The sequence below is a fragment of the Geotrypetes seraphini genome, chromosome 10 (assembly GCF_902459505.1).
Source record: "Geotrypetes seraphini chromosome 10, aGeoSer1.1, whole genome shotgun sequence".
Classification (NCBI taxonomy): Eukaryota; Metazoa; Chordata; class Amphibia; order Gymnophiona; family Dermophiidae; genus Geotrypetes; species Geotrypetes seraphini.
Genome location: NC_047093.1, coordinates 112,292,301 through 112,316,592, shown reverse-complemented (window position 1 = coordinate 112,316,592; position 24,292 = coordinate 112,292,301). Strand labels below are relative to the sequence as shown.

At 46.5% G+C, this 24,292-nt stretch overlaps 1 protein-coding gene across 1 annotated transcript in view; it reads right to left on the bottom strand.

Annotated features, from left to right (window-relative positions):
• TMCO1 (transmembrane and coiled-coil domains 1) overlaps positions 1–13,317 on the bottom strand; it is a 213,641-nt gene extending 200,324 nt beyond the window's left edge. Inside the window, exon 1 of the mRNA XM_033960397.1 lies at positions 13,088–13,317. Coding sequence (XP_033816288.1) covers positions 13,088–13,157 — 70 coding nt within the window. The 5' untranslated portion in view covers positions 13,158–13,317. The remainder of the gene's footprint in view (positions 1–13,087) is intronic.
• Positions 13,318–24,292: the final 10,975 nt, after the last annotated feature.

The window sequence follows — 24,292 nt, the reverse complement described above, 5'->3', positions numbered from 1 at the left end:
ATATTCCAGCACCGAAGACACTGGAACCGAACTCAGGTCCAGATGGTTCGAGGAGCACCAGGATGAAAATCTGGTCCACTTCTGGGAATAACAAAGCCTAGTCGAGACCTTGCGCGAGGCTTCCAAAATCTCCCTCACCGACTGAGAAACAGGAAACGAAGTCAAGGGGAAAGGAACCAAGCGGTCAGATGTAATGACTGAAGATTGGGATGCAAGAGCGAACCCAGACTCTGAGACAGCAGAGAGGGAAAAACAGGTAGAAGTAGAGGTTCCCTTACACTGAGTTGAAGAAGCAGGGAGAACCAGTGCTGTCTGGGCCAACGAGGTGCAATGAGAATCATAGTGGCCCTGGTCGATTTGAGATGTACCAACGTTCTCAAGATCAGAGGAAAAGGAGGGAACGCATAAAGGAACCTCCCCTCCCAGTCGAGAAGGAAGGCATCGGCCTCGAGACGGTCCCGGGAGTACATCCGAGAACAATACAGGGGCAGTTTGTGAGACTCCGGAGAGGCAAACAGATCCACCTGAGGAGTCCCCCAGCAATCGAAGACCTCGCGTAAAACCCGGGAGTTCAGCGACCACTCGTGCAGCTGGAGAAGACGACTGAGTTTGTCTGCCAGACAGTTCCTCTCTCCCTGAATGTAAACCGCACGCAGAAATATGTTCTGGGAGACCGCCCATTCCCAAAGGCGCAGGGCTTCCCGGCACAGAGACCAAGAGCCCGTCCCGCCCTGTTTGTTTACATAATACATGGCCACCTGGTTGTCCGTCCGCACGAGGACTACCTGATCGTGCAGCAAGTGGCAGAACGCTCGAGCCGCCAGAAAAATGGCCCGAAGCTCCAACACATTGATGTGACAAAGACGGTCCTCTGCCGACCATAGACCCTGAGTCCGCAGACCGTCGAGGTGAGCCCCCCACGCGTACTCCGAGGAGTCCGTGGTCAGGACCTTGCGATGCGGAGGAACGAGAAAGAGCAAACCCCCTGAAAGATTGGAAGAGTTGGTCCACCAACGGAGCGAGCGTCTCAAAGAAGGAGTCACCGTTATAGGGCGAGATACTGGGTCTCTATCCTGACGCCACTGCGAGGCCAAGGTCCACTGAGGAAGCCTCAGATGCAAGCGGGCGAACGGAGTAACGTGGACCGTCGATGCCATGTGGCCCAGAAGAACCATCATGCGCTGAGCCGATACTACAGGCATCAGCGAGACCCGACGACTCAAATGAAGGAGGGCCTCCAACCGAGGAGGGGGAAGGAACGAACGAAGGCGAACCGTGTCCAGCACGGCTCCAATAAATTGGAGGGATTGAGTCGGGTCCAATTGAGACTTGGGAAAGTTCACTTCGAACCCCAGACATTGAAGGAAAATGATAGTCTGTTGGGTCGCTGAGATAACCCCCTCCCTGGTCGACGCTTTGATCAGCCAATCGTCCAGGTAGGGAAAGACCTGTAGCCCCCGAGATCTCAGGGCTGCAGCGACCACCACCATACACTTCGTGAAGACTCGAAGGGACGAAGCCAGTCCGAAGGGGAGGACCCGGTATTGAAGGTGCAACTCTCCCATTTGAAACTGTAAGAATTTTCGGAAGGCGGGATGCACCGGAACATGAGTATAGGCTTCCTTTAAGTCTAGGGAGCACATCCAATCCCCTTCCTCCAAAAGAGGATACAACACCGGAAGCGACAACATACGGAACTTCTCCCGGACTAGGAACTTGTTGAGCTTCCGGAGGTCCAAAATGGGGCGTAAGTCCCCTGTCTTCTTTGGGACCAAAAAGTAACGGGAGTAAAACCCCCGCCCCCGTTGGTCGGGGGGTACAGGTTCCACCGCCCGAAGGCTCAACAAGGCCCTCGCTTCCGCAAGAAGAAGGGGAAGTTGGTTTCAGCTGGATGGGTAAGCAGCCGGCGGATGTTCCGGCGGTGTGGCTAAGAAATTGAGCGAGTAGCCCTCGGAGATAATCCGGAGCACCCAAGCATCCGATGTGATCCCGGTCCAGGCCGCAGAAAAGGCTCGGAGTCGGAAGGGGGTTCGGCCCGCCCCCATCCGCACATCCCGTCAAAAGAACGGCGCCGGCTTGGGTGTCCCCTGCGCCGGAGGTTTTTGTTGGCCTCCCCTACCCTGCTGCGGTGGGCGGCGGGGCGGAGGCCTAGAGAAGGCCGGCGTTGACTTCTGGGGGTATCGCCGCGGGGGAGGCTGAAAAGGTTTCTGCGGCGGGGCCCGAGGTTTAGGACGGACCAAGGAGGCAAGAGAGCGCTCCTGTTCCGACAAACATTTGGTCGCCGCCTCCAGGGACTCATCAAATAACTCAGAGCCAACACAGGGTAGATTGGCCAGACGTTCCTGCAAGTTCGAGTCCATGTCCAGGGTACGTAGCCAAGCCAGTTGGCGCATCGCCATGGCAAAGGCGGATACCCTGGAGGCCAGTTCAAATGCGTCGTAGACAGCGTGAAACAGGTACAGACGCAACTGAGATAGGTTAGACATGAACATGGCAAAACCCTCCTTGTGGGAATCCGGCATAACCCCTTGATAACGGGGCAAGTCTTTGACCATGCCTCGAAGATAAGAGGAGAATGTAAAGGCATAATTAAGGACCCTGGTAGCCATCAATGAGTTGGAATAGAGGCGGCGACCAAACTTGTCCAGGGTCCATCCCTCCCGTCCGGGCGGGACCACCGCCGAGACCTTAGCGGGCTGCGACTTCTTCACAGCTGACTCAACAAGCAACGACTGGTGAGACAGTTGTGCTTTCTCGAAACCCTTACATGGTATGGTCCGGTATTTAGACTCCATCTTGGAAGGCACCGCTGTGACTGTAAGAGGGGAGTCTAAATTTCTCAGGAAGGACCTTATTGAGAGGCAGACGAGGAGTTTCTCTCTGGGGAGCGGGCAGGTCTTGTTCCTCCAAAAACTCCTTCGTGTACTGAGACCCAGCAAGCAAGTCCAGGTCCAAAGCCCGTGCCATATCCTGTACAAATTTTGTAAAGGAAGAGGGCCTCGCTGGCGGGGAAGGAGTACGAGAGGTCCGAGCCACCAAGAAAGAGGGGGAGGCCTCACGGGAATACCGAGGCTCCCTACCAGACCCCGATCCCCAGGAGGCCGTGCTGAGGGACCTCGAAGGGGTCGGGGACCGCCTATGCCCCGAGGAGCCCTTGGGGGAAGTCCCCAGGGTATGAGGAATCGAGGTTCTACCCCTGCGCCTCGGCGAGGAGTCTCTCGAACCCTTTCCCCCAGGGGTGCGGAAGAGCCTCGGATTGTCGAGGCGGAGCTCCGAGACACGCAACGTCTCACCCTCTGTCGGCGAGGAGTGACCGCGTCTCCGAGGGGAAACGCGAGGGCGCTTAGGTTGCCTCGGCCGACGCCTCTTCCAAGGCCGACCCGAGGGCGAAGAGCCCCGGGAGTACCTCGAGGAAGAGGTGGAAGAGATCCTCCGAACCCGACACACCTTGTCCCGAGGCCTGACACTCCTCTCAGGCTGGTCAACCGAGGTCGAGGTCGAGGGCAAGGTCGGGGTCGAGGACGGCCGACCCTCGGGGGCTGAAGCCGAAGTCACCGAGACCGAGGCCGCCGACGCCGGGGCAGTCGAGGCCGGAGCAGTCGAGGCCGACGCCTGCTGCAGGTGCGCGAGGGCCCCGGACAGCTCCGAGGCAATCAGCGCTCGGAGCAAGTCCTGGAAGACCGGAACCTCCATCCTGGCAGGCAGGTCCGGGGCCGAGGAGTGCTCCCTGGAGGGCGACCACAGTCTCGAGTATTCCCTCGGGGCACTGGGCTTTGCAACTCGGGGCGGGGCAGAGGACGGCCCACCCGCAGTCGAGGAGCCCGAGGATGGCTTCTTCGCTGACCCTGGAGTCGAGGAAGGAAGAGGGGACTTACCCGAAGCAGGCTTGGTCGAGGCAGCAGGCTTGGAGGAAGTCAAAGGCCGAGGCGAGGCCGGGGGACCGGAGGCCGAGGCCGAGGCCGGGGCCGAAACCGAGGCCGACGTCGAGGCCTTCCCCGCCGCGGGGTCCGCAGAGAAGAGCTCCGCCATCCGGGCACGGCGTCAGCGGAGAGCTCTAGACTGAAAAGTTGAGCACCTATCACAGGAGTCGGTAGGATGCTCAGGACCCAAACACACCAAGCACCACCGGTGAGGATCGGTAATTGAGAGCAACCGATCGCACCGGGTGCACTTTTTAAAGCCCGTCAAAGGACGGGACATGGACACAAAAACAGGCCGGGAACGAACGAGGTCCCGCGGCCGCGGCTACCGGGAGCCCCCGGAGCCGAATCAAAAATCTTTTTTTTTTTTTTCGACAAAAACTTGAAACAAAAGGAGAAAGAAAAGCAATTTAAGCACAGCGACCGTGAAAGAACACACAGCCGCGGTGTCAGAAGGCTAAATTCGAAGAGCACAAATTCCACAGGGCTTCTGGCTCCGCGGAAAAAACTGAACTGAGGACCACGAGGTGGGGATGTGCCCTCTAGTGGGCAAGAAGGCATGCACATGCGTGGTGCAGTGTAGCAAACTTGAAACTTCAATCAAGTTTGCTTGAAAAGCTGTCCGCGCTGGGGCTCCGTAGATGACGTCACCCACATGTGAGAATATCATGCCTGCTTGTCCTGGGATAATAATAGCACTAATTGTAATGCAATTTCTTCCATCCATTTTTCATATACACACAATATAATCTTATTAATACACTAGTGTTTAAGCCCGTTACATTAATGGGTGCTAGAATAGATGTCTGTCTGTCTTTCTTTCTCCCTGCCCCGTCTCTTTCTTTCTTTCTCTCTCTTCCCACTGTCTTTCTTTCTTGCTGTCTCTCTCCCTCCCAATGTCTATCTTTCTTTCTGTCTCTCTCCCTCTCGCTGTCTTTCTATTTTTCTGTCTCTCTCCCTCCCTCTCTCTATCTTTCTTTCTTTCTATACCACCCTTGGAATCGCTGTGCTTACCCATATAAAAAGCTGTAATGTAAACTGCCCTCCCCTTTCACTATGGGTAAAAGAACCTGATAGAGCTGGTAATTGTACTCACATCACAAATAAGGTTGAGAAAGGGTATGATTAGGTCATGGGAGGGAGAGTACATTTGGGGCTTTCATATATAATTTCTGCAGGTTCATTTTCTTTACTGGCTGGATTTTCAAAGGGAAACTGCATGGGATTTCTATTTGAATATGTGTTTACAGTTCAAGTCTGGAGTTTAACTGTGAAACTGGCAGCCTGGTCCCCTTAATTGGCCCCTCCCTTTCCTTTGCCTGTAAGTAAAAACCATTCGATCATAAGAGAATTAGAAGCGACTGGGCTCTGGTGAGCTGAACCCAGCCCCAGTGCGCACTTCCGCACTTTCACTTTCTCCAGGGCGGGGGTGGGCTCCTTTAGCCCTTGCTCACCGCCCGCTGTCTTCTAACTTGTTCCCTGGACCCTCTTCTGCTCTTCCCAGCCCTGCTGCCTCATCTTCAGCACTGCCAGGATCCCCCGAGAGATTGCTACAGAGCTGCGATTAAACCTCCTGCCTGCCCTGGGATTGAAGCAGAGCCACAACCCTGTCTGCTGTTCTCCTCTACCCCCTTGGTAGGCCCAGTTGTCACTGGCTCTGGCCTTGCAGCATCGCCGAGGGCAATGATGAAACCGCCACAGGCAGAGTTCTACTCTACTGCGCATGTGGCGGCACAGAAGCACAGTGGCACGGAGTTTCAAGTGCGCATACGTGCTAAGAGTTTTATTATAGTTGATAATGGTAACCACAAAATTAAAAAATACAAAGCACACTGAACGCAGAGAAAATGTTAATTATCATTTATATTCTTTTTTTTTTTTTTCAAAGAGGTCAAGGCAGATGACTTTAAAATATGCAATGTCATCTCAGTAACAACTATAGAAAAATAGACAAATATAGTGCAAAATATAGAAAGCAGATATAAATTCTCAAAACGGACATTTCGATCACTAAATTGAAAATAAAATCATTTTCCTACCTTTGCTGTCTGGTGATTTCATGAGTCTCTGGTTGCACTTACTTCTGACTGTGCATCCAATATTGATTTCTTTCTGCCTACTGCATGCTTCCTCTCCTCCAGACCTCATTCCATTCCCCAACCAACATTTCTCTCTGTCCATAGGTCCAACTTTTCTTCCTCTCTCCTCTGCCCTCATTGGCAACATGTCTCCCTCTCTCTCTCTCATTCCCCTGCTGCAAAGGAAATCGGGAAAGAGAGAGAGATCCAGGGTGCATCTCTCCCACTCCCTCTACTGCCATATCCAACATTTCTCCCTCCTTTCTACCATTCCAACATCTCTTTCTCTCTCTGCCTCCTACACGCTTCTTCTCCTCTAGTCCTCTAGTCCCCAACCAACATCTCTCTCTCTCTCTCTCCATGAGTTAAACTTTTTACTCTCTGCCCTCACCCCCTTCCTCTAAGGGTGATATTTCTCCTTCCCTCCTTTCTTCCCTCCCCATCCATCTCTTGATCTCTCTCTCTCCATTAGTCCAACACTTTCTGCATCCTGCATGCTTCCTCTCCTCTGGACCTCATTCCCTTCCTCAACATCTCTCTCTGTCCCTCCATGAGTCCAATTTTCTTCCTTTTTCCTCCACCCCTATTAGCAATATGTCTCCCTCTCTCTCTCACTGTCCATCTGTCTTGAGAGATCCAGGCATCTTTCCCACCCCCTCTACTGTCACATCCAACATTTCTCACTCTCATCCCCCAGATCATGAGCACCACTGCCCCATTTCTCCTTCTATCACTCCTCTCCAGCACAATGCCACATCTCTCCCTCCATCACTATGTCCAACATTAATCTCCCTTACATTCCTTTCAATCCGTCCCTCTGGTCCCTCTCCCCCACCATATCCAATATTTCTCTGTCTCATTCTTCTTTTCCCCATGCATCTATACCTCACTCCTCTCTCTCTATGCCCAATTTTCCTTTCTTCCTTTACCCATGTGCACCATCTCTCGCTCACAAACTCATACCCAACAATTCTCCCTTTCTATTCCCTCCTTCCTATGTCCCAGGCTAGTGCCCCCTTCCTCCCTTTCTTCTGTGTCGAGTTCGTCCCCTCCCCCCACCTTCCAGTCTTTGGCCCAAAATTAAGTTTATGCCAGGGATCCCTCCCTCCACCCACCCACCCCCTGAAGCTGACCCAGTTACTTGTTGACATCGCACTCGCTCCCTCCTCCCCCAGAGAATTTCATGAAGGGACAGCGCGAGCAGCAATTCACACGCTGTACGTAGCTGGTCCACAAGCCTTCCCTCCAACGTCAACTCTGACATCAGAGAAGAGGTTTCCGGATCAGCTACTTACGTACAGCGTATGAGTCGCATCCCTGCACTGAGTTCACTGGGGGCATAGGGAACGAGTGCTGCTCCATCAAGTAAGCGGGTTGGCTTCAAGGGGGGGTGCAGGCAGGCATGCTGGGAGGGAGGGATACCCAACAGCAGTTTCAGCGGGGGCGGGTGGGCAAGGATCCCCAGCGGCAGGGAATATCCTCCACCTAAGGGTACGCATATCGCATGTTGAGAAACACTGTTATAAGGCGTATGGGGACAGATTTAAAGATCTCAACATATATACTTTGGAGGGAAGGCAGAAGAGGGGAGATAATAGACACATTTAAATGCCTATGAGGCATAAATACACATGAAGCCGAGTCTCTTTCATTTGAAAGGAAACTCCAGAATGAGAGAGTATAGAATGAAGTTAGAGTTGATAAGCTGAGGAGTAATCTAAGGAAATACGTTTTTCTTTTTTTTTTTCTTTTTACAGAAAGGTGGTAGATGCATGGACTAGTCCCGGTAAAGGTGGTGGAAACAAAGACTGTGTCTGAATTCAAGAAAGTGTGAGACAGGCACTTGGGATCTCATGGAGAGGAGAATATAGTGGATGCTGCAAATGGGCAGATTGGATGGGCCATTTGGCCTTTATCTGCCATCATGTTTTGTATGTTTCTTTCCGTGGTTATCTTTTCAGGGTTTCATTGTTTCATGAGTGTCATTACCGCTCTTTCCAAGTACACAAAATTCAATCACACATCTCTGGTGTACTCTCACAGACACATCTTCCTCATCTGCCATGACAAAATGTACAAAGTTCTTCCTCTCACTATGACCCAATAATGAAGACTATAGCAATCCAACTGCAGGTTAAGAAACATTAATATATGAGATTCATATTAGCCAGCATAGCATTGCCACGTCTTGGAAAGAAAAACTAAAGCAGTCTCATTACTTTTCAATCAGCCCTCGCATGAAACTATTCTTAAAAAAGTAAATTACTGTTAATCTTGTGCAATTGCTAGGTACCCTAAATAAAGCATTCCATCAACTGCCAATCCTCACTGGGAGAGAACATTAATTGTTTTCCTACTGATTACTTAATATGAATTACAATTTCTATGGGGCTCAAGGAGTTTCTACGGGGCTCAAGGATCTCACGTATGAAGAAAGATTTAAAAAATTGCGGCTGTACTCACTTGAGGAAAGAAGAGAACGGGGAGATATGATTGAAACATATAAGTACATCACGGGACGCATCGAGTCAGAAGATGATATCTTCTGGCTCATGGGACACTCGACCACCAGAAGGCATCCGCTGAAAATCAAGGGAGGGAAGTTTCATGGCGACTCCAGGAAGTACTTCTTCACCGAAAGAGTGGTGGATCATTGGAACAGACTCCCACTCCAGGTGATAAAGGCCAGCAGCGTGACGGATTTTAAGAGAAAATGGGATACTCACGTAGGATCTTTAAGGGAGTAAATTCAGGGGAGGGGATACTTGGAATGGGCAGACTTGGTGGGCTATAGCCCTTTTCTGCTGCTTTTTTCTATGTTTCTATGTTTCTAATATATTGTTGGATTTCCTAGATTGCCTTTCAAGGTCCAGGATGACATCAAATGGGTTTACAAATAAGGTGAAATTGCGCAATGGGGCTCGATTTGGCTTACCATGGCCCAGCAATTCGCAAGATTCCTGCAGAGCAGCATCAGGCGGTGATCCAGCACCAAGGCTGAGCGAACGGGGTCCGGAGGGGAGACGGGGTGCGTTTGCCCATTGTGTAGCTGAGCAGGTGTGTGCCACAGCTGGACTGAGGAAAGGGCAAGGGATCCCTTTATTAGCACAGCTGGAAGGCGGCTTCAGTGAGGGTCTGGGCAGGGAGAGAGACAGACAGAAAGAAAGAAAGAGGGAGGGAGGGAGAGAGATAGAAAGAAAAAAGATGGGCAGGGAGAGAGAAAGAGAAAAAGAAAGAAAGAAAAAAGATAGATGGGGTAAGGAGAGAGAGAAAAAGAGAGAAAATAAGATATACGGGGCAGGGAGAGAGAGATAGAAAGAAAGACAGACAGGCAGACATTTATTCTAGCACCCGTTAATTTAACAGGCTTAAACACTAGTTTAATATATTTTGCCTTTACTTTTTTGATTTACCCTCCTAAAAAGCAAACATCAATATGTCAGATGTAGGTGCAGTGACAGAATGGAACAAGACAGGAGAGAAGAAAAGGCAAATGGATAGCCACCACTTGAAGGATAATTAACAGAGGACATGAATGCAGAAAAGAGAAACAAGAACCAATATGATGGAAAAATAAAATGTACAGACAACTTTATTTTTAGTTTCTTAACTAAATTTTCAGATACTAAGCTGGGAAAGTTTGCAGCCAAATAACATATTTGACTGAGTGACCTACTCGCGTATATGAAGAGCTTTCCTTTATTTTTGATGAAATTCCTTTCTGATTTTTTTTTATCATAAATTGCCTCAATTTACTTACCCCCTCTTTTACGAATGCATAGCGTGGGTTTTAGCATCGACAGCAGTTGTAACTGCTCCGATGCTCATAGGAATTCTATGAGCGTCAGAGCAGTTACTGCTGCTGCCAGTGCTAAAACCCAAGCTATGCGTTCATAAAAGAGGGGCTTAGTAAGTCAGAAAATTTTATCAAACAGAAATAAACTATAACTGAAATATATAAGCTTTTAGAAATATACATAGATGGAAACCGATATTGTTGACCAGATGATGTAACTAATGGAGCAGAGAGTAGTACTTTTTTGATTTATCAGATACTACAATTTTTTTTTTCATTTATTTAATTAAGTCAATATAGTCTTGACACAAGGTACATTCTGTAGTTTGGCTTGACTGTCCGACATCCTGAACTGCTAGTCCAGCAGCAGAAATTATCTTGTGCTTTATCACATTTTGCACTCATTCAATTTTTCATTTTGTATAATCCACTTTATCTCTAATGGCAGCCAGAGCAAGCCTTCAGAGACCATTGAATAATCAGATATTGACATCAAAAGATCTATTCAATTTCTGTGATAAAAATATACATGGAATTAAATTCATACCATATTTTTGGACAATAAGACGCACTTTTTCCACCCCCGAAAAGGGTGTGTAAAAGGGGCGGTGCGTCTTATGGACCGAATATCTTGCGCGTGTCCCCCCTCCCCCAGTACCTTTTTTTAAGTGGCGGTGGTCCAGCGTGGTCTCCTGCTGGATGACTGCCTCTTTGCTGAGCAATGCACAATGCAGGAGCGCAACCTCTGAGATTCCTGCCTGGTCACAGAGTGGCACGGGACCAGGCAGGAAGCACAATGGTCGCGCTCCTGCATTGTTCTGCAGAGAAAGGCAGCTGTCCAGCAGGAGACTGCGCTGGACTACCACTACTTTAAAAAGGTACAGGGGGTGGCTTCAGGCTGCTTCTTTGGGCTTGTTTTGGGGTTCGGACTTTGGCTGCTTCGGGCTGCAGGCTTCCCAGCACCAGACCACCAGACACACCTATGTGTAGAGGAGGAAAAACCAAGAAGAAAAAAAATTCTGAACCAAATATTTTTTCCTTGGGTTTTCCTCTTCTACATGTGGGTGCATCTTATGTTCCAAAAAATACAGGTATTTGTTCACAAAGAAGAAATTGATGAATGCAAGAATTTTCAGGAAGAGAGATGGGATGAAAGCAGCACAATAATTGGAACCAGAAAATATCATCAATTTGTGCCACTTGACTCAAATGCCATTCATGTAAGCAAGGTTCAAATGATACTACTTACTTTGTGGCCAAATCTTCAAGTATATATACTATAATGCCATGCTTGAGAAATCACAACTGCTCTCTGGTAATTATGTTGCATGCATATATAAGAAATGGTGGATTAGCAACATTGCTGAAGTGTCAGTTGAAGAAAATGACGTCTTGATAAAGGTTATGCAACCACACGGCCCTGTTAGTTTGTTTTACTGGCCTGAAAAAGAAAACATTTGCTAGGTGCCAAAACAACACCTTATTTCTGTACTCTCTGCTCCATTGGTTACATCATCTGGTCAACAATATCAGTTTCCAGAAACTATTTTGGCAAATATGGTGCATAAATTCAATAAAATGAATGAACGAATAATAAAAGCAGTCAGAACTTCCGCTTAGGAACCTAGGTTAAGCTGCCCAATCATTGGCTTGGGAACCAGACACCTACCCACTGAAGGCTTTGGGACTTCAGTAAAGATACCAAAGCTTCATGCTTGGTAACCTGAACTAAGCAACTGTGGCTGGTATTGCACAGCTGTCGGTCATGACCTCTATGGCAATGAGGTTGCTGATTCAAATTTCTTGAACTAATGGCAATGCCACCATGGAACAATGCAATCAAATATTTTCTTCATAAAAAATGCAAAACAGTTTATAACTTGAAGAGCTGACTATATTTCAATGTTAATGTATACCATTACTAAGGAAACTTCAATGACCTTTGACCCTTATTTTCAGGCACTGTTTGCTTGCGTTGAAAAACAAAATCAACTTTTTCAGGGGGTCTGAAACATGCTCTAACATAGTTTGAAAATGTTTCCAGAATATTCTTTTTTGTAAATCTGGTTAAAAATATCCAAAATTTGACATATTTTGAAAAAAAAAACCCCACATACTTTAAATTCAATGTCAGACCATGTCCAGGATCCAGCACTGAATTTCTGGTTATATAGACCTAGCGATATTCAGCACTTAATCCTTTCTTTTTATTTTTCTACCTCCAGCCTGCACCCCTAGTCAGGGCTTTGGCAGCAGGTGATTTGTAGTGCTTCTTGCCTAACCTAGATATATCAAGTTTCAGTCATTAAGTATATACTGTATAAGTGCGACACATTCATCTGAAGACTCATTGTTACAGAACTGATTCTGACACTTCTGAGGAGAAGCAAGCCAAAAAAAAAAAAAGTCAAATGGCTCTACCTAGAAGAAAATCTGAGCACACTTTCCTACCTATTACACCCCCTATTTCATACCTTTTCTCTAAACATGCATCTGCTGTAAAATCAAGGCACCCTATAGATTTAGGGAGGGCCAATTTTCATCTCAGAGAACTGACTCAGTAACTTCTTGGTTACCTAGGAAAATTCATTTTTAAACTGTCTCATTTTACCTCTGCTTTGTCTGTATCCTTCCGGAAACGAGAAAAAAAGCATATATTTGCTGATTATTTTTATGTATTTATTATGCAATAAGGCACACACATCCTTCTAGATTTATACCTGGAAACCACCTTCTGAAAACTCTCAACCTTTATTCTCCAATTTCACTCTTATGGATAATCTACCATTACCATCTAAGCTACTCTTCTCTGCATTCCGAAAATCTATCAAAACCACTCTGTTTGACAAATTCATAACCTAAATAGACCATTCTGCGCTCTCTACGCTTTTTCCCCTTTCAAAGTTCAAACCCTAAGCAATCTTCAGGCAATTCCTACCCTCCCCCCTCACTTTCCCTCCCCTACAACCCTTTTCTTCTCTTACATTCCCCTCATGCATTTGTAATTCGCTGAACCGCCTAGAAGCCGACTGACTAAGACGGTATAGAAAAATAAAGTTGTTATTATTATTATTATTGCTAATCCGAAGCTTGCCAATGGATGAAAGGGAGGAGGGGGAGTCTTTGTTTACGGTTGTGGAATCTGGGGCTGGAGCAATAAAGCACAGAACGTATACCTGAGAAAATTGTTAGATACTGACATTGGGCGTATAGCAGATGGGTCCTGAGTTGTGGATGAGGGACGGCTACTACTATTAGTACTAACTGTTCTCTGGCATTAACTTGTCTCTTACCTTCAGCCAGCAGTGCAGTACAAACGGAAATGAAAACGATGAGAATTGTATCCGCAAACATAGTAGTCATGGTGTTCCCAAATTCAGACACAGAAATAATTACCGAAGCCAGGAAACGTGGAGTTAGCGTCCCAGAAACCAAACTCGACGCGCTGTGACGTCACTTCCTACTTCTGGTCCCTTATAAACCCTTCGCGGCGTACAACGCGTGAGAAGAGAAGCTCGTTTTTGTGCCGGAGTATGGGAAAGGATCCGATGCATCTTTGTGCAAAGTAGTAACCTACTGAGGTTGATGCTCCGCCCTAGCGTACCATTTTGTGCGTTGGTCTCGGTGTAATCACGTCTTTTTTGATAAAGACAGTTTGTGAGCTAAACATTGTGCAGACAATTCCTTTTTAGCGTTTTTGTTGGGCTTGAGAGCCTGTACAATATGAATGAACTAATACCCTATCAAGCAATCTCAGTAGAGTACATCCTTTTATCTCCATTTTTTAAAAACCTCTTTAAAAATAGGGTTGCCAGCATATCCTAGGAAGCTGTGATCATGACCCTACATAGTGACATGTCCTCTTAAAAGAGGTTGTACGGTAACCCTATAAACTAGTATTTGTTAAATCAGGGAGCATTTATGCATGCGCCAATATCCATTCTTTTGGTTGTTTAAGAGGTATCACCGGAGCATCTTTTACAAAATCACGTAAATGTACTGAAGGCCGTTCAATTCCTAGGGGCTTCTGTGCATTCCCCCCCCCCCTCCCTTTTTTACAAAAGAGTAGTGCGGTTTATAGCACTGACCACGGTGGTAACAGCTTCGATGCTCATGAGTGTCGGTGCTGTTACTGCTCCGGCAGCCTAAAAACCACGCCGGGGGGGGGGGGATTAATGAGGGAAAATCGCAGCTTTGTAAAAGGGACCCATGAGAGAAACTATCTCTGGCCTATTAGTGCTCCCTGGTTAAGGGGAAAAAAATTTCGATTCGATTTTGCCTGTTAAATTGATTTTTTTTTTTTTAATTCAATTCACTTTTCCTGCCCAATTGGCATTTTTTGTAATGGCCTGGCAGTTTATTTTTGTAGCCTCTTCATCCACCCCACCCTCCTTTGCCTTCTCCAATCCCAGTTGGTTCTGTGGTGTAAACAAAAAATACTTTTCCTCTCTCTGTTAGGTAATATAGTAACATAGTAAATCACAGCAGGTAAAGACGTGAATGGTCCATCCAATCTGCCTAACGATAAACACTATAAATTAATGATTTCATTTAAATTGTTCTTTTTCTTAGATATTACTGGGCCAGAAGCCCACAGCTCTGCTCTGTAATGTGCTTAGGGTCCATCTACTGGAGGGCAAAGCTCACTTCATCCCATCTACAACATCCCAGCTGTCGAAGTTCTCCCCAGCCCATCTTCAAATGAATGGCCATATACGGGACATAGACCATGCAAGTCTGCCCAGTACTGGCCTTAGTTCTTCAATATATACCATTATTTTCTGATTCAAGATTCTTTGTGTTCATCCCATGCTTTTTTGAACTCTTGTCACCGTTTTCCTCTCCACCAACTCCTTCAGGAGCGCATTCCAGGCATCAACCACCCTCTCTGTAAAGAAGAATTTCCTAACATTACTCTTGAGTCTACCACCCCTCAATCTCAAATTATGTCCTCTGGTTTTACCATTTTCCTTTCTCTGGAAAAAAAAATTTGTTCTACATTAATACCTTTCAAGTATATGAACATCTGGATCATATCTCCCCTGTCCCTCCTTTCCTCTAGGGGCAGTGGTCGGCAAACAGTGGTCTTTAGCCCTTTGAGTGCGGCTCGCAGCTTGTCTAGAGCAGGGGTGCCCAACCTGCTTCTCTTCCCTTCTCACTGCCCTGCCCCAAGCCACCGCCATTGGGGAACAGGCCGCCACCGCGGAATAGGCTGCCACCGCCACCATCGGGGAACAGGCCGGCGCCGAGTTCTGAGCTCTCCCTGCTTCCCTTCCCTGTAAAGAGGACGCTGAAGCGCGGGCCGACCAACTCTCGCCACCCATCAATTCTGACGTCGGAGAGGAAGTTCTGGACCAGCCAATCGCTGCCTGGCTGGCACAGAACTTCCTCTCCAAAGTTAGAATTGACGTGGCCTGTTCTCCGATGGCAGCAGTGGCAGGCTATTCTCCGGCGGCGGTAGCAGCATGTTCCCCAATGGCAGTGGCTTGGGGAAAAGAGCCCCCCAATTTTCTACCACTCTCTGGGTGAAGAAGAACTTCCTTACATTTGTACAGAATCTATCCCCTTTCAACTTTAGAGAGTGCTCTCTTGTTCTCCCTACCTTGGAGACGGTGAACAATCTGTCTTTATCTGCTAAGTCTATTCACTTCAGTATTTTGAATGTTTCGATCATGTCCCCTCTCAGTCTCCTCTTTTCAAGGGAGAAGAGGCCCAGTTTCTCCAATCTCTCACTGTACGGCAACTCCTTCAGCCCCTTAATCATTTTGGTCGCTCTTCTCTGGACCCTTTCGAGTAGTACCGTGTCCTTCTTCATGTATGGCGACCAGTGCTGGACGCAGTACTCCAGGTGAGGGTGCACCATGGCCTGGTACAGCGGTATGATAACCTTCTACGATCTGTTCGTGATCCCCTTCTTAATCATTCCTAGCTTTCTGTTCGCCCTTTTTGCCACCGCTGCACATTGCGCGGATGGCTTCATCGACTTGTCGATCAGAACTCCCAAGTCTCTTTCCTGGGAGGTCTCTCCAAGTACCACCCCGGTCATCCTGTATTCGTGCATGAGATTTTTGTTACTGACATGCATCACTTTACACTTATCCACGTTGAACCTCATTTGCCATGTCGATGCCCATTTCTCCAGCTTGATTATCTAATTTAGATTATTTTTTTTATAGATTAATAGAATAAATAAATTAATTAATTTAGTTAAAGGTAGGAAGGATGGGTTCAAGCCGGTGATGCAAGCAGGAGTAAGAGAACAGATTTGTTTGTCTCTTTGAGAAATACCTTCAGTGTCATTTTGGTCTATATTGGTGGTTTTTATGTTTGATTCTCTAATCAGTGGCATAGTAGTGGGGGGTGTTACGCCAGCACCCATCCTCACGCCCTCACTATCGCGCTTGTGCGTCCCGTCCCCTATACCTCTTTAACATTCCGAGCGCGAGCAGCAACCCTAATCTGCTGCTTGCATGAGTGTCGGCTCTTCTTCTGATGTCATTTCCTGGACCCGCGCCTAGGAAGTGACATCAGAGGAAGAGCCGACACTGGTGTGAGCAGCAGGCTGGGGTTGCTGTTCACGCCTGGAAGGGAAGGGTGCATGGCAGGAGGGGGCGAGGAAGGAGCAGATGTTAGTGGGAGGCGCCTCTCATCCTTGCTACACCACAGATGATAATGTCACACATGCGCAGAGGCCCTCCAGATGCAGCCCTGAGCTCTTGGAAGGAGACATGAGGCTTGTGTATGGGCAGAATGGGGCAGGACCAGGTGTCCTCTTTACTCATGCATTTTCCCTATGTCCTGGCATGCTCACAGTCTATCCAATGTACCTGGGGCAGTGGAGGATTAAATGACTTGCCCAGAGTCACAAGGAATTGCATGGGGTTTGAACCCACAAACTCAGGGTGCTCTACCTCAGGGTAGCTCTATCCACTATGCCATACTCTGCATATTCACAGGCTCTAATCTCATCTCTGTCACTATAAATCAGAGATTTCTTCATATTACACTGTAATTTCTACTTGAGACTCAAAGTCTTGTGGCTTCCATGTTAGTCCAGTGGGATAATGCATGAGTACCTGATTTGTAACCTGTTTTGAGCTCCTTTAGGAGTTCGGAGTAAAAATTTAATAAATAAATAACTTGGGCTCAGACTGAAATCTGGAAGTTTTTGAAAGGTAGATTACTGTTTACTGTTTGTACTGTAAGTTAGATACTGTTTGATGTATGTTCATTAAGTAAAACCCATATTTACACATGAATAAATATTTCTTTAGCAAAGGTATCAACCATTTTTTTGTTTTTAGCCTCTGCAAATTCAAAGATGCCATAGGTGGCCTACCCCAAAGCTGAAGATTTAAGGCCAATGCATGAGATACAGTATCTTTCGCAGACCACTGCCATATCTTAAATCAGCTCTACCATATGTACTGTGTTGAATGCATTATATGCAGGTACTTTCTATGTCCCTATTGAACTCACAATCTGGTTTTGTACCTGGGGCTTGTTCAAGGTTACAAGGAGCTGCAGTGGGAATTGAAACCAGTTCCCTAGGATCAAGGTCCACTGCACTTACCATTAGGCTACTCCTCCACTCTTTGTTACCTGGTAATTTTTCATTTTCTAATCATGTTGGTACCAGTCTCTTCTTTTAACTGTCATAAGAACATAAGCATTGCCTCTGCCAGGTCAGACCAGGGGTCCATCGTGCCCAGCAGTCCGCTCCCGCAGCGGCCCCCCAGGTCCATGACCTGTAAGTTCTCCACCACCTAAATTGTTTATATCCTAATCATTAACCTGTAAAGTAACCCTCTATCTATACCCTGCAATTCCTTTCTCCTTCAGGAAGTCATCCAATCCTTTTTTGAAACCCAATATTGTACTCTATCTTATCACCTCTCCTGGAAGCGCATTCCAGGTGTCCACCACCCTCTGAGTGAAGAAGAATTTCCTAGCATTCGTTTTGACTCTGTCTCCATTCAGTTTTTTTGAATGCCCTCTTGTTTTTGATGTCCCAGCTAATCTGAAGAATCTGTCCCTCTCCACTTTCTCTATGCCTTTCATGATTTTATAAGTCTCTATCATGTCCCCTCTAAGTCTCCGCTTTTCCAGGGTAAAGAGCCCCAGCTTCTCTAGCCTTTCAGCATATGAAAGGTTTTCCATGCCCTTTACCATCTTTGTTGTTCTTCTCTGGACCCTCTCGAGTATTGCCATATCCTTCTTAAGGTACAGCGACCAGTATTGGACGCAGTACTCCAGATGCAGGCGCACCATTGCTCGATACAGCAGTAGGATAACTTCCTTCGTTCTGGTAGTGATACCTTTTTTGATAAAGCCCAACATTCTGTTCACTTTCTTTGAGGCCGCTGCACATTGTGCCACCGGCTTCATCGTTTTATCCACCAATACCCCCAAGTCTTTTTCTAGGTTGCCTTCCCCCAGTACCCTTCCTCCCATCATATAGCTGTACATCGGGTTCCCTTTCCCTATGTGCAAGACTTTACATTTCTCTACATTGAAGCTCATCTACCATCTTTATGCCCACTCAGTTTGTTCAGGTCACTTTGTAGTTCTTTGCATTCCTCAACAGGGTCAGGGTCTCCTTGTCCATTTGGCACTTTTTTATCTCCATGTCCACTATCCATTTTCTCTCCTACCCATTTTCTCTCCTATCCATTTTCTATCCTACCCAGAATCACCTCTGTGTCCTTGCCCCTGTCTTTTTGAGCATATTCTCCCTCTGTATCCCTAGTCTTAACCTGTCTAACTTAACTCTTCTGAAGCCCTATGCCCACTCCCTCCTAACATACCAGCATCTCTCTCTCACCTGTCCGCTGACAGGCCAGCATCTCTTCCTCTATTCCTTCCTGCCCCCCAGGAGTCCAGTAAGTGTTCCTCTCTTTTCCCTCACTCCTGGCTCCCCTTTGGAGGTCCAGCACCTCCCCCCCTCTTCCTTCTTTCTCCACTATCCTGACATCTCTTACTTTCCCTCTATCCCCGAGCATGTGGATAATGAGGCACTCTCCCACCCAATGGCTTCTTCTGTTACGTCCCTTTCAGATTCTATACGCTAGGGGGCTCATAATCAAAACTTAAACATTTTTTAAAACCCGCCCAAGTCGGCACTTGGACGACCTAAAAGACAGGTCATCTAAGTGCCGATAATCAAACCTGTTTTTTGGATGTATCCAGGGACTTTTTAGGCCTCTGAATGCCGTTGTGTACCCAGAGTTGAAAGGGACGTATTTGGAGAAGTAGTTAGGTCGGGATGTGGATGGGACGTGGGCTGACCTAGACTTAGTTGTCCTGCAGGGATAATCAAATGTTTTACTAGACTTCCTTAACTTAACTTATATGTTGTGACTTAGATGATGTAAAAACAGGTATAAGTGCCCAAAAGATATCCAAAGTGATCAGATAACCACTGTAGAGACAAAGTAAAGACCCACACACACTCGTCCAATATTCACTGAACCCCTCACACCTCCACAACATTGGAATAAAAATGTACATACCTGTCTTCAGAACATCAGCACCTAGTATAGGAAAGCCTAGTAGAGCTGCACACAGGTCTCTTAAATAGCCTGGGGGATGAGCTAGTGAGCCATAGAGAGGAGGACCCAGGTCCATAAACCACTCTAACCACTATATGTGGGTGGAACATGTGCGCCCACAAAACCCTCCCCCAACCCTACTGTACTGCCATATAGATGGCACCTGCAGCCATAAGGGCTTCTGGGATTGTAGACAGGTGGGTATAGTGGGTTTTTGGGGGGGCTCATCATAATCTATAAGGGAGTTCTGGTGAGATGTTTATGTGGCACCCTTTTTGTGAAGTTCACTGCATTGCCCTGTAAAGTACTCCACTGCTCTGTTGCCATGTCTGGGTGGCCAGTCCATCACAATGCTGGCCCCTCTCACGTCCAAAAGGTCTTGTTCTGGGCATTTGGAACTTGGATGAAATTTTGGTTGAGAATATGGTATAAAGACAAATGACCTGGAGGTCTAGACAATCAATAGCCTGAATGTCCAGATAGATGATTCTCAAAAAATATATACAGTCAAACCTCAGTTTATGAGTGCATCAGTTTGTGTGTTATGCAAGATGAGGAAAACATTCTCACAAATCGTGACTCGCAAACCGAGCATTGACTCGATTTGTGGTTCCCCCCTCCTGCCCATATATTGCCCTCCTCCCGCAAACTATGCCCCCCCTTCCATGAACCGGCATTGCCCCCTCCCCCCCACATGAACTGGCATCCCCCGCCCAAACTGCAAGCTTACCCCCCAATGTGGCACCAGCAGGCAGCACCAAGTCAAAGGAGGTGCTGGTGCCCAAAGATCATGCCTCTCCTCTGACTGGGCCTTGAGCATCTGCGCATGCTCAAGGCCTTCTGGCTCTCGTTCTCTCCGACGTGGAAAGAAACCTATCACGAATATGTCTCATATGGCAAGAATCCACAAATTGACACAAAGAAAGTAGACCAAGACCACCTTTATCAATCTGTAAAATCAATTTATGTAATGAAAGACGAGGTCTACTCCCCTTCCAAAGGAATACCCTAAGAAGTTTATCTAATTGGAATTCAACTTTTCGGTAAAGAATAAGAGGAAGCATCTGAAAAATATAAAACCATTGAGGTAGAATAATCATGTTATAAAGCGCAATACGCCCCATCAAAGAAACCGGGAAATGATGCCATGTCAATAGATGAGATTTAATTCTGTCTAACAACGGCTGTATATTAATATCATGAAGTTGATTTAGATCTTGCAGAATTGATATGCCAAGATATATTATTTTTTCAGATGCCCAAATGAAAGGAAAAACACCTTTCCATTTAGAAGGCAAAGATGAATGAAGTCAGTCATGGCTGTTGGACCCATAATAAGGAGGAAGGGAGGGAGCTGCTACTGCACCAGCAAAAGGGGAGGGGGTTGCTTGGGCTGCTGGACTGGCTGGAGCTGAAGGGAAACTGTTGCTGGATCTGGTCTGGGGATTGCCAGTCAGGTTTTCAGGATATCCACAATGAATATGCATGAAAGAGATTTGCATATAAAGGAGGCAGTGTGTGCAAATCAAGTTTATGCATATTCATTGTGGATATCCTGAAAACCTGACTGGCAATGGAGTACTCCAGGACTGAGTTGAGAAACACTGTCTTATGCCACAGCCTGGAAAGCTTTCCATCAGTGATGTGACAAGGACCTGGAAAAGCCTGAGCGGGCTCCCATTCCAGTGGTTCTGTCTTTTCTTCCTGCGGGCTTGGATTTGGGTTTAGCTGTGGCCTCCCTTAAGGTTCAGGTAGCAGGCTTTTTGTGCTTCCGAACAATAGGAGTTCCAGTTCACTTACTGCTCATCCCAGTGTGACCAGGTTTCTGGCAGGGGCGCTTCGCCTGCGACCTCACTTGCATCTTTCTTTCCCTACATGGAATCTTAACCTCAGCCTTATGGAAGCCCCATTTGAGCCACTGAAGGATGTTTCTCTTCTGGATCTGACAATAAAGTCTGTTTTTCTGGTCACCATTGTCTCAGAATGGTGTGTTTCAGAACTTCAGGCTCTTTCGTGCAGTGAACCCTTTCTATGGATCATGGAAGTGGGGCTGGTTCTACGTATAGTAACTTCTTTTCTTTTGACGGTGGTTTCCGATTTCCATGTCACCCAGGAGGTTCATTTTCCTGCATTTCACTTCACAGGATTGGTGTGAAAAGATTAGATCTTTCGCAAATTGGACATCAGGAGAATCTTGCTATACTATTTGGAGAAGACTAATGACTTTCGGCTGTCTGATCATCTCTTTGTCCTGACTAATCCATCTTGGCCAAGTGGGCTGGCTTCTAAGTCCTCGATCGCCTGTTGGATTCATATGGCCATTTCTGCGACTTTCATCGCCCACTTGACTAGACATGTGCTGCCTCATGGATGGAGTCTCAAGCGTTTCATCTGGATAAAATTTGCAGGGTGATTACGTGGTCCTCTCTTCATACCTTTACCTGGTTTTAACGAGTGAATGTGGCGGCTCGCTCTGATGCCACTTAGGGGACCGGTGTTGTAGGCAGGATCTTCTGTCCCTCCATAGATGCTGCCATTGCTTTGGTACATCACATAGTGTATGGAATCTGGAAAGGATGGTTTAGGAAAGGATTAGGTTTTTGCCTTCGATAATCATCTTTTTGTTAGTCCCTGAAGGATTCCATACGATCTGTATAAACTCCACTGTTTCGAAATCGCCCGCTTTCTTTCTGCTTCGGTTATTCTCCTTGGTATCTTCCAGAAAGTTGACAGATTTTAGGGGCAGTTCATTCTTCTGTGAGTATGCATCTTGCCAACAGCTGTTTCATGTGAGTGCTCGTTGCACATAGCAGGTTAGTTCTAGATTGTTCCTCAGTGTCTTTTCTGTGTTGCATTTTGCCTCTTTATTACTTGTTTTTATATTTTGCAGAGCTATTCATAACAGGAATTGCTAATGTTGCTGGGGAGGTTCCCCCATGCCCCTTTCTTTGTCATGGATTGGTTCCGGTATGGTTGCTTAACTTTGGGACTGAACTGTAGAGAGTCTAACTCACTCTCTAAGGTAGAAGGAGCATATACTCAGAAACATGTTTAGATTTCTGCAACTCCTAGATTGCAGGAAGGGGTTAAACACCTAGGGGTAAATTCTCTATTAGTACGTCTAACATAGGCGTGCTTTAGACGTCCGGGAAACGCAAGTGTCAATCAAATGGTACTTAGGCGTGCAGTAGACGTCCCTACAACCTCTTCGCGCAAAATAGACGCAGGTTTCTGAAACGTCATTAAGACGTCTCCAATGGACCAGTGATAGACGTGGGTACGGTTTTGTTTTTTTTGTTTTTTTTTTTAATTATACTTTATTTATACTCTTTATTATCACTCATTCAGCATTGTAAGTATAGGATGATGAAAAAGATAACTAAAACACAGTATACCATTTTGTAAACTATATATTAGTTGATCTAGCAATATCAGTGAGGTAGGGAATGGCAGACAGAGAACACTGCTGTGTTGTATCTTTTTCCTCTAGGATATCAGAATTGTACAGTTTACCATTAATACAAGGAAAAAAAATATGTTATGTTTCAAAGGAGAACTAGAAGATGAAACGTACCGAGTGGGTGTTGAACTTACATTATCAGTATGGAAGGTAGGAACCGGTAGATGTATGCTACACAGAAAGCTGTACAGAAATGTCATACTCACCTCCTATTAGAAGTGGAAAGGATAGGACTTTGAACACCATATAAACTTCGTTTAAGTTCCACAAAGACTGGCAGGAAAGGCACCCTAAGTCATCCAATAAGCTTTCTCTCGATTTCCCAGAAACATTATTTCAGAGAGGATAGTTTAGAAGTGATATCTTGCTCGAAAGAACACTCTCCTGGTCTTAAAACATTGCAACAATCAGCTCATTCTTCAGAACAAAGGTAAATCCCATAACTTACACTGGCCCAACTTAGAAACAGAATCAAAACACAGATTAGACCTGAATGTGGCTTCTAGTTCACAGGAAGAGGAAGTAGCAAGCAGCACAATGCTGATCTCATTGTGACATCATCAAGGTGCACCTGGAAGGTAGATATGCCACAAGTAAAAGACAAGCCGGGAGTTGAACTCACAACCTATAGATGATCAATATAGTGCTTTTACTCACTGACCTACACCTGTGTCTCTGGTTCCCCTGTCATAGCATACCTTAGTGATGTGCTAAAGTATACTCTACTTAGCTATCATATCACAGTCAGTTGAAGCAAAAGACTGGTAGCTCAATGGTGTAAAGCACCGTTGTCACGGATGCAACACCCATATTCTTAAGTATGGTTCAATAAATGTAATACAGAGTCAAAATTATGCTGTTTATTTTATCAAACCCAAGCTCAACTTTGTAATGTATTGTGTATAGTCTCGCTAATGTGTTTGTGATGAAAATGAGATGCGATAGGTGTATATCCTATATAATAAAACCCTAGCCGCGCATGCGCACATACCTGCGTGCTTCTGTGATCTCTGCTCTGTGATCAGTAGGTCTGTGGCCAGCAGGAGTGCAGATGCAGCAGCCAGGTGACTCCCCCCTCCCGCCCTCACTCACCACCAAAACCACCACCGCCAAAGCCTCCTCCTTCTGCCCACCTAGGAGGAGGGCTCCGAGTCGCTGAAGACTGTCCCAGATCAGCTTACACAGTCCCTAAAAAATTAACCTTTTCATCTGAGGCGCGAGGCTGCGGTGACCTTCCTCCCCTGGCTCACTAAGGTTTCATCTTAAGAAATTCAAATGCATTGTTGAAAATGCAAGTGACTATTCTCTGTCATCCTAGACACCCCTGCAACACCCCAACAACACACTCCTGCAGCATAATCAAGTAAAAGTTATAATCAAGTAAAAGACAAGCTGGGAGTTGAACTCACAACCTATGGATGATTGGTACAGCGCATTTACTCACTGAGCTACCGAGCTACTTAACTGTAGCCCTAACCCTAACCCTA